At 41.5% G+C, this 15,498-nt stretch overlaps 1 protein-coding gene across 2 annotated transcripts in view; it reads left to right on the plus strand.

Moving 5' to 3' along the window:
* The window catches only part of LOC120005837, a 29,768-nt gene that overhangs the window by 5,008 nt on the left and 9,262 nt on the right, over window positions 1–15,498 (plus strand). For both annotated transcript variants that reach the window (XM_038855690.1, XM_038855691.1), the window contains exons 7-25: window positions 728–902; window positions 1,247–1,671; window positions 1,849–1,972; window positions 2,140–2,235; window positions 2,345–2,416; window positions 2,640–2,777; window positions 2,905–3,058; window positions 3,169–3,536; window positions 4,394–4,857; window positions 4,974–5,315; window positions 5,739–5,954; window positions 7,036–7,126; window positions 7,266–7,343; window positions 7,492–7,782; window positions 7,877–8,074; window positions 8,291–8,779; window positions 14,569–14,730; window positions 14,998–15,327; window positions 15,414–15,496. In XM_038855690.1, the coding sequence (XP_038711618.1) occupies window positions 728–902; window positions 1,247–1,671; window positions 1,849–1,972; window positions 2,140–2,235; window positions 2,345–2,416; window positions 2,640–2,777; window positions 2,905–3,058; window positions 3,169–3,536; window positions 4,394–4,857; window positions 4,974–5,315; window positions 5,739–5,954; window positions 7,036–7,126; window positions 7,266–7,343; window positions 7,492–7,782; window positions 7,877–8,074; window positions 8,291–8,779; window positions 14,569–14,730; window positions 14,998–15,327; window positions 15,414–15,496 (4,296 nt within the window). The remainder of the gene's footprint in view (window positions 1–727; window positions 903–1,246; window positions 1,672–1,848; window positions 1,973–2,139; window positions 2,236–2,344; window positions 2,417–2,639; window positions 2,778–2,904; window positions 3,059–3,168; window positions 3,537–4,393; window positions 4,858–4,973; window positions 5,316–5,738; window positions 5,955–7,035; window positions 7,127–7,265; window positions 7,344–7,491; window positions 7,783–7,876; window positions 8,075–8,290; window positions 8,780–14,568; window positions 14,731–14,997; window positions 15,328–15,413; window positions 15,497–15,498) is intronic.

Below are 15,498 nucleotides of genomic sequence, written 5' to 3' on the forward strand. Positions count from 1 at the left end.
TATGCAATGATGATATGAATGTGAAAAGAGTTGATTGAATTGAATGAGAATGAAGATGACACTATATAATATCTCTAACAGATGAAATAGGTGATCCAAGGGTTGAGAGTGAGAAAGGTCGATAGGGTTGAGCTTTTGTTATTGGTTGGTACTGCTGGCAGACTCCTGCGTTGCAGGGATGTTGTTCGTGGTTTCTAGATCGAATCAGCATTTTTGTTGTGCATATCATTCAAAAAAAAAGATCTTCGTTTACAGCTTTTGTTTTGTCAGTATCTAGGATTTCTAATATATAATACTGAATTTGAACTTTTTTTAAGAGTACGACAGTGTTACACCTTGAAGGCTGGTTTTAGTTTCTGTCGGATCAGTGATCAGCGTCCATCCAACTAATGGACATAGTAGACTCTTGTTTGCATGCAACATACTATTGTAAGCCCGATTAAGGAATGCATTTAGCTAGAATATTGTTATTAGCTTATTGTAACTTTTCATTGTTACAAGACATCTCTAAATCAGTCAATATATCAAAGCTTGTGGGAACTGTTTGGTACCAAAAGCAACTTGTGTTACAGAAAAGATATTGAACAATCTTGTTCAGCGGTCAGATTTTCACAATGTTTTTGGACCCTTTATAACATAGTTGTTGTTACAGTATGATGTTTGTTGTTGGGTTCATGTTTATCATCAGTTTACTGATTCATTTGATGTCCCCGTAATCTTAAATTAGGATGCAAGATATTGAACTTATGCGTATGCGTTATGCTTTGGAATCGACTGTTCTTGCACTAGGAGAGATGGAAAGGAGTATTACCAGTGAAAGAGAGAGTCATCACCAAGTGGCTTTATGCCATTTAAAGGACTTAAGGAATCATTTGGAGGCCATCACCAACCTTCCACGCAAGGTCATTTGCTTGTGGTTTGCTTTTTCTAATAATAAACTTGAGTTTCCCTTTTGGCCTATTAAAACTGTGCCTCCTTTCCTAAGGAGAAAAGTTTTTTTTGGCTGATTTTCATTTATAATCACTTTAATGCTATAAGTTGGATGGCCTTTAATGGGATATACATGGCATTCCTTTCAAATTCTCCATGATAGAATAGGTAAAGCTAAATTATACAGGGACTTATATCTTGGAACTCATTTCTGTTAATTTATAAGTATTGACCCCAAATAACTTAAAAATTAGTATGCTTCTTTCCTGTTATCATTTTTATTATTCAAGTAATATTGTTTGTACTCATGATGCAGATAATGATGGTGAATGTTATAATTTCACTTTTACATATGGATGGTGTCTCTCTCAATTTGACGCATTGTGCCTCACCAAGGAGCTCTTCAGAATCACCCTCTACGTTTGCATGGGAACATAGAGATCTCACAACATGTGAAGGGGGAAACAAAATGGTTATATCTTTCACAGAATTGCTACTTGATATATTGCATCGAAATCTTCCTCCAAGCATCGTTGAGCAGGAGTGTTCATTGGATGATGGTATAAGTATCAGTGGAAGACAGGCATTAGAGTGGAGAATCTCAACTGCCAAACATTTTCTTGATGATTGGCAATGGCGGTTGTCAATTTTCCAGTGTCTTCTACCGTTATCAGAACGCCAGTGGAGATGGAAGGAGGCATTGACTGTATTACGTGCTGCCCCATCAAAGCTACTCAATCTGTAGGTTTATTATTTTGCTTATGCTGTCGCATTGTAATGCAGAAAGTAAAGATAATGGATGAGAATATATAAGTTACTGTTCTTGCAGGCCCCTGCTTTTCTCATTTATCATTTTGATGGAACATATGGTCTTCAAATTCAATGCATTTGGTGTATCTTAACTTTCTTTCTCTGCAGTTGCATGCAGAGGGCAAAATATGACATCGGAGAGGAGGCAGTCCATCGATTTTCATTATCTGCTGAAGATAGAGCTACTCTTGCATTGGCTGAATGGGTAGATAGTGCCTTCAGTAAAGCATCTGTATGATCCCGATTTGTCGTCCTATAATTTTCTTATATTGGGTTTGGAAGGTTTTCTTTTTTCGTTTCCCAACTTTTCTATTGCCTTGCTGCCATGGATGGAGTCTTACTTGTACATGGTGCGTATTATAAAGCCTTTCTTACCTAAGGGTATTGCTTCTTTACCAGGTTGAAGATGCAGTGTCTCATGCTGCTGATGGAACTTCAGCGGTGCGAGATCTAGACTTCTCCTCTCTACGCTCCCAGCTAGGTCCTTTGGGTGCAGTAAGTGCTTATTATGTGCTTTACTCTTCTTCCTTTGTTAATAAGCTAAAAGGGAATGCTCAATATGTGCTAAGTTGCTTTAGGCTAACATCTGCCTATTTCCCCTCAGATTCTTCTTTGTATTGATGTCGCTACAACTTCTGCAAGGTCTGCTAGAATGTCTCAACAACTTCTAGATCAGGTAAGGGTGACCAATCTGTGAACTTGGAGTTCGCGTAATTTGTGGTTTTCAGCTATGAATTTCATTGCGTCTCTTTGACATCTAGTATTTCTGTTACTTTTGCTGCTCCTCCCCCCTTTTCTTTCTTGTTGTCCGTGTGTGGGTGTTGGGGTTGGGCTTTTCCTCTAGTTAACCCACGGTAAAAAATGTTGTTCCCATTAGCATTACGTGGTATTGTTTGCAGGCTCAAGTTATGTTATCTGAGATATATCCAGGAGGTTCTCCAAAAGTAGGCTCCACTTACTGGGATCAGATCCATGAAGTTGGAATCATTTCTGTTTCACGCCGTGTTCTCAAGCGTCTGCATGAGTTTTTGGACCAGGCAAGATTCGTCTTCATATGCTGGATGAGGGTTCTTTGCTTTTATTATGGATGTAACGTTGTATGCAGTGCTCCATGAGCATGTTAGTAAATTTTGATTGAGAGTTCTGCATGTTGTTTTCTTTCAGGATAATCCACCTGTTCTTCAGGCTATTCTATCCGACAATAATTTTGTTTCTTCATCAAAGGAATCTCAACGCCAGGGCCAAAGGGAACGTGCTCTTGCTCTTCTACATCGGATGATCGAAGACGCTCACAGGGGCAAGCGGCAATTTTTGAGTGGTACCTTTTCCTTTCCTTGCTTCTTTGAGGAAGGGAATTTATGTGCTATTATCATACTGCAGCAGCTATGTTCCTTGGTTCTCATGCATCTTTTTCTTATGAAATGTTAGGTAAGCTTCATAATCTTGCAAGAGCTATTGCTGATGAGGAAATGGAGCTAAGTGTTACTAAAGGAGATGGTCCATATACTGAACGAAAATTTTTGTCAGATTATGAAAAGGATGTGGTTCTTGGCCTGGGGTTAAAAGCTGTTAAGCAGATACCCTTAAGTTCAACAGCAGAAGAAAATAGTGCTCAGCCTGTTGGTTTCGATATAAACGATACAGGAAACAGACTGTTTGGTCCATTAAGTGCGAAGCCCACAACCTATCTGTCACAATTTATCCTCCATATTGCTGCAATCGGTGATATAGTTGATGGGACTGATACAACTCATGATTTCAACTTTTTCTCGCTTGTTTATGAGTGGCCAAAAGATGTAAGTTCTATTATTTATCTTCCATAGATGTATTTCCTGGCTTAAATAAAACATTTTGGAAGTGTAGGTCAGAATCATTGTTATGCTTGTTTGGAAGCTTAGTTAGGGAATGAGATTTCTTTATTTGGAACGAAAAGATAATCTTGCTAGGGTTTAAACATTTTAAATTCACAAAAGGGACTGTTTAAAATTGTGGAATGAGTTTTCAAGTGCCTAAAGATGTTGCCAGAACTCTTCGTTTACAAATACTGATACTTATAGTGAATTCTTTAAAAAATCCAAACATAATCAATGTTTACTTGTTGAGAATCGGTAGAATTGTGCATGTTCAATGGAACCTGAGAAACTTTTCTTAAAAAAAGTTATAGTAAAATTTCTTAAAAGATTGGATTTATGACTAAGGGTTGTGGAAATTTTAATTTAAGCAATGTTTGAAGTGTTCCTATTTGACTAACCTTCAAACATGGACTCTTGCAGGTTTGCGTTCTTTCGGATTCCTTATAATGTTTTCGTTCTTTCCTAAAAGTAGTAAAATATATAAAATGTGTGATTTCAAAGAAGTTCATTACTTGGTGGGATTATTATTGTAACAACACTAGTGGTTTACCAAATCAAAGACCTTTTCATTATCTATAAATTAGCTGCTATATATGCAAAGTGTCAATAGACATCCCTATTTCCCTTTCTCCCTCAAAAATCCCATGTGCACTTTGTCCTTGTTGGTCTATGTTATGATCAGCTTGGTAAGGATTTTGTTGGAAACAACATTCCTTCTTTAGAATTAGAGAGAAACAAGCCCCGATTATACAAAGTTGCAGGATAATGAATAATTAACATTCCATTATTGTGTTTTGCAGCTTTTAACTAGATTGGTCTTTGAGCGAGGCAGCACTGATGCAGCTGCAAAGGTTGCTGAAATTATGTGTGCTGATTTTGTCCATGAAGTAATTTCTGCATGTGTACCTCCAGTTTATCCTCCAAGATCAGGTCATGGATGGGCATGCATTCCGGTCGTTCCTACTTGTCCTAGGAGTTCCTCAGAAAACAAAGTATTATCCCCATCTTCTAAAGAAGTTAAGCCTAATTGTTACACTCGTTCCTCGGCAACTCCTGGTGTCCCTCTATATCCTCTCCAGTTGGATATTGTGAAACATTTAGTTAAAATATCTCCCGTCAGAGCTGTATTAGCATGTGTTTTTGGTAGTGGTATATTATATAGTGGATGTGATTCTTCTATATCTGGATTCTTGGATGGTGAATTACTACCAGCACCTGATGCTGACCGACTGTTTTACGAGTTTGCTCTTGATCAATCTGAGAGGTGTTGTACCCTATTGGACAAGTGAATCGCAGTTGTATTGGAAATATTTTTTAATGGTCTCGATGTTCTTTTAATTACTTTTCTAGAAGGTTAATGTCAAACTTACTTGTTGACAGGTTCCCGACTCTGAATCGGTGGATACAAATGCAAACTAACCTTCATCGAGTTTCTGAGTTTGCTGTAACAACACAGAAAAAGGCTGGTGATGGCAAGGGTAAACCTGAAGGAAGAGTGGCTATCAAGAGACTCCGTGAGCATGACAGTGATACTGAATCAGAAGTTGAAGATGTTGTTGGTACTAGTAATCCAACCTCTTTGCCATACATCAGCCATAAAGGCACTGTAGCTTCTGAAACTTGGCTTGATTCCTCAAAAGGTGAAACCGCTGATCTTGATAATACAGTGTATCTTTCTTTAGATTGGGAGAATGATGAAGCCTATGACAAAGCTGTTGAGAGGTATGGCTGTTCTTTCTTATTTTGAGGTTCTATTTACACACGGATGGTTATTGTCTAAATTCATTTACTAGCCTTCTGGTCTTTGTTTCCTGCTGCTGTCGGAATAATTCAAACTCCATATGTTCTTTCGAAGAAGTGAGGGAACCAAAAAGGAACAAGAAGTGATGGCCTAAGAATAGAGTTAGATTCCCAGCTTCTAGTAAAAAGTTTTCTTGTGGATTTTTGTTTGTGATATCTCTACTTGCTTTTTTAATGTGACAACATAAATGAAACACATATATGTTAACAAAACTACATGTGGGGGGGTGGGAATGGTATTAATAGTGGCAAAGCTATGAGCTTTGGCGGTTACGAGTTGTGATTTTAGATCACTGATAAATGAGTGATGTATAATTCTTTTCATTCACTTTTCTTTATTAACAGACTGATTGACGAAGAAAACCTACTGGATGCCCTTGCACTTTCTGATCGCTTTTTACGTGATGGAGCTTCAGATAATTTACTTCAGCTACTTGTTGAACGAGGTGAAGAAAACATTTCAATCTCAGGACAGCCTCAAGCCCATGGAGGCTGTAGTAATAGTTGGCAGTATTGCCTGCGGTTGAAGAATAAGCAACTTGCAGCTCAACTCGCACTCAAGTATGTGAAGTAGTGTAGAATTGCGTTTTTCACTATATTGATTTTTATATAGAAACACATTCACCATTAACTTATCATTGTTTATGTTGTGACTTGTGAGAAACTTATCTCTTTGTGGGCTGGTATATTTGAGTACTTGATTTCGAAAGTTGGCCTTTAATGGCATACCTAGTTATGTGATCTGTTGATCACATTCTGGAATTCGTGTATTTTGTTTAGGTTGAACAGATTGAGATTAAAATCACTTTCATTTGACCTTTTACATCATGGGGGAAGTTCAATAACTCCCATGCTCAATGCTTTTCCAGTGGTGTTGGTTTGGAAAAAGGCATGATGTACACTGCCTTACCCAGTATTACGGAAGAGTTGTTTCTAGTAATTGAACATGTGACGTCTAAGTTGTGGAGCATTGTACCATTAGTCCATGGACCGTGAAGATATTCCAGGCCTCACGTCAAAATTGTCTCATGGATTCCATATGATTCCACAGGAATTATTTTGCACCCTTAGGGTCAGCACATGTTCTTACTCTTCTCCCAATAGCTTCTAAAAATTCTCTGTTTCCCATCTAAACCATTGCAAGAGAGGAAATCATATCACTAGGTTGCCTGATACTAAAGATTCATATATGTTATGTCTGAAAAATCAGGCATTTCTAATGTACTTTGACTAACTATTCAATCCAGCAAATGATGCACACGAAAGCCCGAGCACATTGCCACCTGCTGCAAACACTTGAGTAAACTCTAGTACTGCATAATCCCAACTTGAGAAAGAAATTAGCTGCTTGATATTGTGTAAAACTTGAGCATGAAACCTAATTTTCTCTTGAAAAGCATATGTGGGATCCTATGATCGCTCATCAAAATAAAACCATATTTCTCAGTAACTTCAATTTTTATGGATGATTTATTCTTTTTTTTTTGTAATCCGCATCATCCTCTTACCAAATTATGCTGCCCACATATCTTCTGTTAAGATGGTATGTAATCTTGTGGCGTTCTATATGCCTGCTCCTGAGGCTTACTCTCGCAAGTTGTGTACTCAATTCTTACTTATCAGAACAAAACCTCCGTTTCAGGTTTATGCACAGATGGGAGCTTGATGCTGCTTTGGATGTTCTCACCATGTGCAGCTGCCACCTCTGTGAAAGTGATCCAGTTAGGAATGAGGTATTGATTAGTATTCTCCAGTAAATGCTGGAATACGTGTTATTGGTTATTTTGCCTGAAGATTGGTATGATTTATTTGTTTGTTATTTTTATTGGTTTAGCTGTTATCAATAATAACATTGTTGCTTGGCATATTTAGGTCTTGCAAATGAGACAAGCTTTGCAAAAGTACAGTCATATTTTAAGCGCAGATGATCGTCATAGTAGCTGGCAGGAGGTGATAGATTTATCTGCTGTTTGTTGACGAATGGGGAAATGATAATTGTGAAATATAAGTGCCACAATCATTTTGTAGAATTACTTTTTAGTGCTTTATTTCATCTACCATTTTGTCTTTTCCACTTCCTCCTCACTGGAAATGTCAGGTTGAAGCGGAATGTAAGAAAGATCCTGAGGGATTAGCACTTAGATTAGCTGGGAAAGGAGCTGTGTCTGCTGCTTTAGAAGTGGCTGAAAGTGCAGGGTTATCCATCGATCTGCTGAGAGAGCTACAGGGTCGACAACTTGTGAAACTTCTGACTGCAGACCCTCTCAATGGTGGCGGTCATGCCGAAGCATCACGTTTTCTCTCTTCACTACGTGACTCTGATGATGCTTTACCAGTTGCAATGGGTGCAATGCAGCTACTACCCAACCTTCGGTCAAAACAACTTCTTGTAATCAATTTCTTTTCATCTTTCTTGTTTAAATTATGCTATCTCCTCCGAAATGAAGTTTTTATTTTTTGTTTCCTTTCCTTGTTTCTTCTAGGTTCATTTCTTCCTGAAACGAAGAGATGGGAATCTGTCGGAAGTCGAGGTTTCACGGCTTAACTCATGGGCCTTGGGTCTTCGTGTTCTGGCAGCCTTGCCCTTGCCATGGCAGCAAAGATGCTCTTCCTTGCATGAACACCCGCATTTGATTTTGGAGGTTCTTCTGATGAGGAAACAGCTGCAATCTGCTTCTGTGGTATTTTGTTTTCTAATTTGACTTCTCCTCAGATATCTTTACTGTCATTTCTTAGTTTGATTATTGTCTATAAACTAGAGCTCATACCTTTTTTTGGTGTGTGTGCATGTGCTTTATTTTGTTTCAATATTGAAGTGAAGGGGAAGAAGCACTTCTGAATTTTTATTCACAGGTTTGTGTGTCATATACTCATGTTTGTCAATTGTTTGTCTACAGATCCTTAAAGAATTTCCTTCTTTGAGAGACAACAATGTAATTGCTACATATGCTGCAAAAGCTATCGCGGTCAGTATTAGCTCTCCCTCTAGAGAACATCGGATATCTGTATCAGGTACAAGACCGAAGCCGAAAACCAGGACAGGTGTGCCTGCAAGGTCGTCTTTTACTAGCAGTCTAAGTAACTTGCAAAAAGAGGCTCGTAGAGCTTTTTCGTGGGCACCACGAAATACTGGAGATAAGACTGCTCCGAAAGATGTTTACCGTAAAAGGAAGAGTTCAGGATTATCACCGTCTGAAAGAGTTACATGGGAGGCCATGGCTGGAATTCAAGAGGATCGCATTTCCTCGTTTTCTGCAGATGGGCAAGAACGACTCCCCTCTGTTTCAATCGCAGAGGAATGGATGCTGGCAGGTGATGCCAATAAGGACGAAGCTGTTCGTGCATCTCACCGATATGAAAGTGCTCCAGACATCATTCTCTTCAAGGTATGTAATTAAGGGGCTAGCTTGTTACTTGATGATTGATTGTGAAGCATACTTGCAATGGGGGGTTAATCACCCTCTTCATCACATATGATGGATTGGCCCCTCAGTTAAAAGGGTTTCAAACATTTGTGACCATGCATGTTCACATGTATGTGTGACTCCTATTAGTTTTGTACATTATTTTTAAATTTCCCAGTAAGTGCCTCTGTGCTCGACACTTTTTTTTTTTCCATAAATGAACTTGAAATGAGAAAGAGAGGGTTTGTATATTGATGAATCATTAAGAGATACAAGAGAGGGCTGTATATATATATATAGCCAATACAAAGACTAGGATACCCTTGAGTATAAAATGACATAAAACATGTATATATCTCTAACACCCCCCTTCAAACTCAAGGTGGATCAAACACAGAGAGTTTGCCAATAAGAAGCTGATGGCGGGGGACCGTGTGAGATTTCGTGAAGAAGTCTGCAAGCTGCTCTGTAGAAGAAGTGAACGGAAGAGAGAGCACATGCGATAGGAATTGTTGTCGAACAAAATGACAATCTATCTCAATGTGTTTTGTCCTCTCGTGAAAGACCGGATTGCTAGCAATATGAATGGCACTTCGGTTATCACAATACATAGGGGTCGAACCAGATAGATGAACACCCAAATGACTCAGGAGACGTCTAAGATGAACAATCTCCTTAGCCGTAGTAGCCATAGCTCTATACTCTGCCTCTGTGCTGGAGAGTGAGACTACATTCTGTTTCTTGCTGCGCCAGGAGATGAGAGAGTTACCAAGAAATAGACAATAACCTGTAGTGGATCGACGAGAAGTAGGATCACCTGCCCAATCAGCATCTGAATAGGCCCGAAGAGTGAGTGGTGAAGATGAGGACATAAACAGGGATCGAGTCATAGTCCCACTGAGATACCTAAGAATTCTGAGAAGGGCACCATAATGAACTGACCTTGGAACAGACATAAATTGACTCACAATGCTAACAGCATGAGCAATATCAGGACGAGTGATGCACAAGTATACCAACTGACCTACTATCTGCCTGTAGCGAGTCGGGTCAGGAAGAATCTCACCATCAGTAGGACGGAGCTTCACATGAAGCTCAAGAGGAGTGTCTACACTGGGAGTATCATCTGAGACTGCAGCACGACTGAGGATGTCTGAAAGATACTTTTGCTGGGATAGTAGAATGCCACGCTCAGAACGAGCAATCTCAATACCAAGAAAGTACCTGAGAGATCCAAGGTCTTTCATCTGAAAATGTGACTGAAGGTGCCGCTGAAGAGACTGAATGGCTGCAATATCATCTACTGTAATGATCATATCATCTACGTATAGGAGGAGAATCGCCCGCCCCTGAGGGGATGACCGAACAAACAAAGAGTGGTCTTGTGAGCTCTCAACAAAACCAGCCTGAGTCACCACCTGTCGAAAACGCTCAAACCAAGCCCGGGGGGCTTGTTTGAGACCATAAATAGCCCGATGAAGACGGCATACATGCTGAGGAGGAGTCCGAAGGCCAGGAGGGGACTGCATGTAGACAACCTCAGAAAGATCACCGTGAAGAAAGGCATTCTTCACATCCATCTGAAGAAGAGACCACTGTCTAACTGCAGCAACAGCCAATAAAGTGCGAACAGTAGTCATCTGAGCTACAGGTGCAAATGTCTCATCATAATCAATGCCATGTACCTGAGAGAACCCTCTAGCAACCAATCGAGCCTTATAGCGCTCAATGGACCCATCTGGTCGCCGCTTGACCTTGTAGATCCATTTGCAGCCTATAGGCCTAACACCCGCGGGAAGAGGAACCACATCCCAAGTCTTAGTCTGTCTAAAGGCCTCAAACTCCTCTGCCATAGCCTGCTGCCATTGAGGTGATTGAGATGCCTCACTGAAGGAACGAGGCTCAGAGTCTAAATGAAGGGCAGTGAGAAAGGCTGTAAACTGAGGTGCATAAGTAGAAACAGAACCATAACCATACCTCTCAACTGGTCGACGATCGCGCTGAGGATAGCGAGGTGTAGAAGGATCCGCACTAGCAGGGGATGTGCAGGTAGTCGAAGAGGGAGAGGTAGTATCAGGAGTAGGGGGTGGGACATAGTCAAGATCACGGGTGTAGTGGAGAGGATATGGAGAAAGGCTAGATGAAGAAATAGATGAAGATGAGTGAGGAGGAGATGGAGGATCATGCTCAGTAGCAATAGGATCATGCTCAGTAGTGATAGGATCATGCTCAGTAGTGATAGGATCATGCTCAGTGGGAGCAGAATCCAAAGGATACGAGGGAAGAGGACTATCCGAGATACTAGGTGAGGAGATAGGAAAAGATGGAGAGGAAGTGTCTGAAGTGGGTAAGGGCGGAAGCGTAAGAAATGTGAGATCCTGAGAAGTGGAAGAGAAATAGGGAACATCCTCAAAGAATGAGACATGACGGGATATACGAAGGCGCCTAGTCAAGGGATCGTAGCAACGATAACCTTTGTGTTCGGCACTGATACCTAAGAGAACACATCTAGCCGAGACAGCGGATAGCTTGGAACGCTCAGGAGGAGGGAGGAGAACAAAGCAAGTGCAACCAAAGGTGCGAAGGCGAGAGTAATCAGGAGGAGAAGAGAAAAGACGCTCATGAGAAGACATGCCTCCTGGGAGGACGGATGAAGGAGACATGTTAATGAGGTGGACGGAGGTGAGAACAGCCTCAGCCCAATAGGAACGAGGGACAGATGAAGAGAGAAGAAGTGCCCGAGTAGTCTCTAGGATGTGACGATGCTTCCTCTCAGCAACACCATTCTGCTCATGTGTGTGAGGACATGAGTGCTGAAAGATGGTGCCGTGAGAGGAAAGTAACGTCCGCATACCAGATGATAAGTACTCTAAAGCACAATCAGAGCGGAACGTCTTAATACGACGACCGAACTGAGTGAAAATCATAGTAGTGAAACGTTCATAGACAGAAAGAATCTCAGAGCGATGTTGTAAAAGATAAACCCATGCGTAGCGAGAAAAATCATCAATAAAGGAAACATAATAACGATAACCACACATAGAAGGAAGAGGTGCAGGTCCCCAAATATCTGAATGTAATAAATCAAAAGGATTAGATGTCTGGGATACACTGGAGGAAAAAGGGAGTGCTGTAGCTTTAGCAAGCTTACAGCCAATACAAGGACTCAAAGCAGAAAAAGAACTACGACCGAGAGCTCCCGACAGGGAGAGACTCTTCAGTCGCGACTCAGAAATATGACCTAATCGCCTATGCCAGATATCAGTAGTAGGAGAGGCAAGACCACAAAAGCGAGGACTGGATAAGGGAATATGGAGAGACTGAAGATGGTAGAGACTATCCACTCTATGACCACTGCCAATCACCCGGCTGGTAGACGGATCCTGCACACAACAATAAGAAGGTGTGAATAAAACATGATAACCATAATCACATATACGACCAACAGAGATAAGATTCATGTTCAACTGAGGAGCATGAAGAACAGAGGGTAAGGATAGTTTGCCCGAGGGCTCTGAAGTAGGAGTGATGCAGCCAGTCTGAGAAACTCTCAAGGGAGAGCCATCAGCAGTGTGTATAGAAGGAACAGTAGGGGCTTGTCTACAATCAGTAAGAATGGAGGCGTCTGAAGTCATATGGTGAGAGGCTCCAGAGTCAAAAATCCAAGAATGATACATACCAGTAGTCGAGTAGGCAGAAGGTGCAGAGGTGCTACCAGAACTGGGGGAGACAGACATCTGATCCAAACGCTGTCGAAACTGTTGAAGCTGCTGCTGAAGGCTCAAAAGATCAGTTGAAGGCAGAGCAGCCGGACTAGGAAAAGCACATAGAGGTGGTGCAACTGTGGCAACGACAGAGGCAGTGGAGGCACGACGACCACGACCACGGGGTCCCACTCGACGCTCTGGATGGAGCTTCCAGCAATCATCCACAGTATGGCCAACCCTCATGCAATGGGAGCATGTAGGTCGACCAGAGGGAGGTGGAGGAGTAGCTGAAGCACTAGGAGGAGCGGCAGCAAGAACACCAGAGAAACTAGAAGGTGCTGGGGGTGAGCCAATGCCAGCAAAAATCCGAAGACGAGTCTCCTCTGCAACTAACTCTGCAACAGCAGTCTCCAAGCCGGGAGTGGGGTGGCGATGGATAAACTGACCAACCAGTGGGCCAAACTCAGGACGAAGAGCCAACAAGAACTCATGCATATGCCTCCGATCCCAGAAAACCCTATAAATAGCTGCAGCGGCTGAGCCAACCTCTGGGAGGAAACCCTCTAACTCACGCCAAAAACCACGCATATAATGATAAAAATCCTGGATGGACCTATCACCCTGTCGAGCCGCGGCAGCCTGGGTGATGAGAGAATGCTCACGAGCCCCACTACTCTCAACGAAACGGGAAACAAGTGAACTCCAAACAGTATGTGTGGACTGAGCAACTAAATCAGGACGGAGAGCAGGGTCGAGAGATTCAACCAGATAGCCAGCAATCCTAGCATCACGAAGGCGCCAGACTGCCAAAACTACATCAGAGCCCTCAGTCGGTGGACCCTCTGTGAGAAACGATAGTAACTGTCGACTGTACAAGGCATTTCGGACAGTAGCAGACCAGGTAGGCCAGTCACGCGCTGATGAAAGGCGAAAGTCCGTGGACGTGGGAAGAAAATCTCGAGGAATCTCAGGGGCCATTGTCGAAGTCGGATTAGCAAGAGTCAAGGATGAACTGGTAGAAGTCTGTAATAGTTGTGCCGGAGAGGAAGCTATCCCCTTCAGAGGAGGGAAGTCATCAATATTTGCCATCACTAGAATGCAAGGGCAGAACTGCAATTTCAGAAAATTTCAGGGGCAGAACTGAAATTTCAGAAAATTTCAGGGCAGAACTGCAATTTCAGAAAATTTCAGGGGCAGAACTGCAATTTCAGAAAATTTCAGGGGCAGAACTGCAATTTCAGAAATTTTCAGGGGCAGAACTGCAATTTCAGAAAATTTCAGGGGCAGAACTGAAATTTCAGAAAACTTCAGTGGCAGATCTGCAATTTCACAAAAGTAGAGGGGCAGATATGCAATTTCTGAGAAAAAAAACTTCAGATCTACAATTTCACATAATCTCTGAGGCAGATCAGGAACGCCATCTCAGTTCCTTTCAAGGCTGATTGCTCACTGGTTGCTGCAGAACTAGAGAGAGCCCTTTTTTTTTTTTTCTTCTAATATGCAATGCCACAAACAGATGGAGAGGTGACGGAAGGTGATGCTGACCTACAAAGTTGAAGGGCACTGTTGGGTAGAGACGTCGCTGGAGGAGAGGCGTCGCCGGAGGAGAGACGTCGCCGGAATACGTCGCCGGAGAGAGGGAGAGGATGACTATAGCTCCGATACCATGAAATGAGAAAGAGAGGGTTTGTATATTGATGAATCATTAAGAGATACAAGAGAGGGCTGTATATATATATATAGCCAATACAAAGACTAGGATACCCTTGAGTATAAAATGACATAAAACATGTATATATCTCTAACAGAACTGTTGATTAAAAATCTATTACACTTTATGTATCATAGTTTCTTAATGTACTGAAGTTCTTAGGATTCTGGATGGTAAAGAATTTAGAGATAAATTTTGATGGTATCTCTTGTGGCATAAATATCAACCTGAAATGCATTTCTAGCATATTAATATACTTGAGAATTTTAGAAGTCGGTGGTTTTCTTGCCTGAAATGATTTCATGACCTTTTTTGCTCTCAGTTTGCTGAACATTTTGGTTCCCTGTCTCTAGGCTTTGCTCTCTTTGTGTTCTGACGAGTCTGTATCTGCCAAGACTGCCCTGGATTTGTGTATGAAGCAGATGAAGAATGTATTGAGCTCTCAGCAATTACCTGAGAATGCATCCATGGAAACAATTGGTCGAGCGTATCATGCCACTGAGGCATTTGTACAGGTCTTTTTTATTTTTTATTTATTTTTGCAGCCCTTTCTTATTATACAGGAACAATTTACTTTCCATCATCATGGGTTTTCAGTGGTCAATTGAGTCTTGTACATAATCCAATTCCATGCATTTTATTTTTTGAGGCACCAAGCTGGTGCAAGCCGGAGTACCATATATTTTATTGCTTGCACAGTTGTACATTGTCTGTCTCTAATGTACAATTAAGTCTGTGGAGGATTTGACTAATATAACATGCATTTGCATTGGCATGTGCAGGGACTATTTCATGCAAAATCGCTGCTGAGAAAGCTCGTTGGGGGTAGTGACTTGTCCAGTAATTCAGAAAGAAGTAGAGATGCTGATGACGCATCTTCTGATGCTGGTAGTTCTAGTGTGGGTAGTCAGTCCACAGATGAGCTATCTGAAGCTCTATCACAGGCTGACATTTGGCTGGGACGTGCTGAGTTGCTTCAAAGTCTTTTGGGGTCGGGAATTGCTGCTTCTCTTGATGATATTGCTGATAAAGAGTCATCTGCCCATCTCCGTGATAGGTTGATTGTCGATGAACGGTATAGCATGGCCGTATATACTTGCAAGAAGTGCAAGGTAAAAATTGTTTTTAAAAGAATTATTGTTCATACTACTCCTATTTAGAATGTGTTAATCTTATGAGTTCTTGAGATATCTCTCAGATTGATGCTTTTCCAGTCTGGACTGCATGGGGACATGCTTTGATTCGAATGGAGCACTATGCGCAAGCTCGTGTGAAATTCAAGT

The sequence above is a fragment of the Tripterygium wilfordii genome, chromosome 9, assembly GCF_013401445.1.
Source record: "Tripterygium wilfordii isolate XIE 37 chromosome 9, ASM1340144v1, whole genome shotgun sequence".
Lineage (NCBI taxonomy): Eukaryota > Viridiplantae > Streptophyta > Magnoliopsida > Celastrales > Celastraceae > Tripterygium > Tripterygium wilfordii.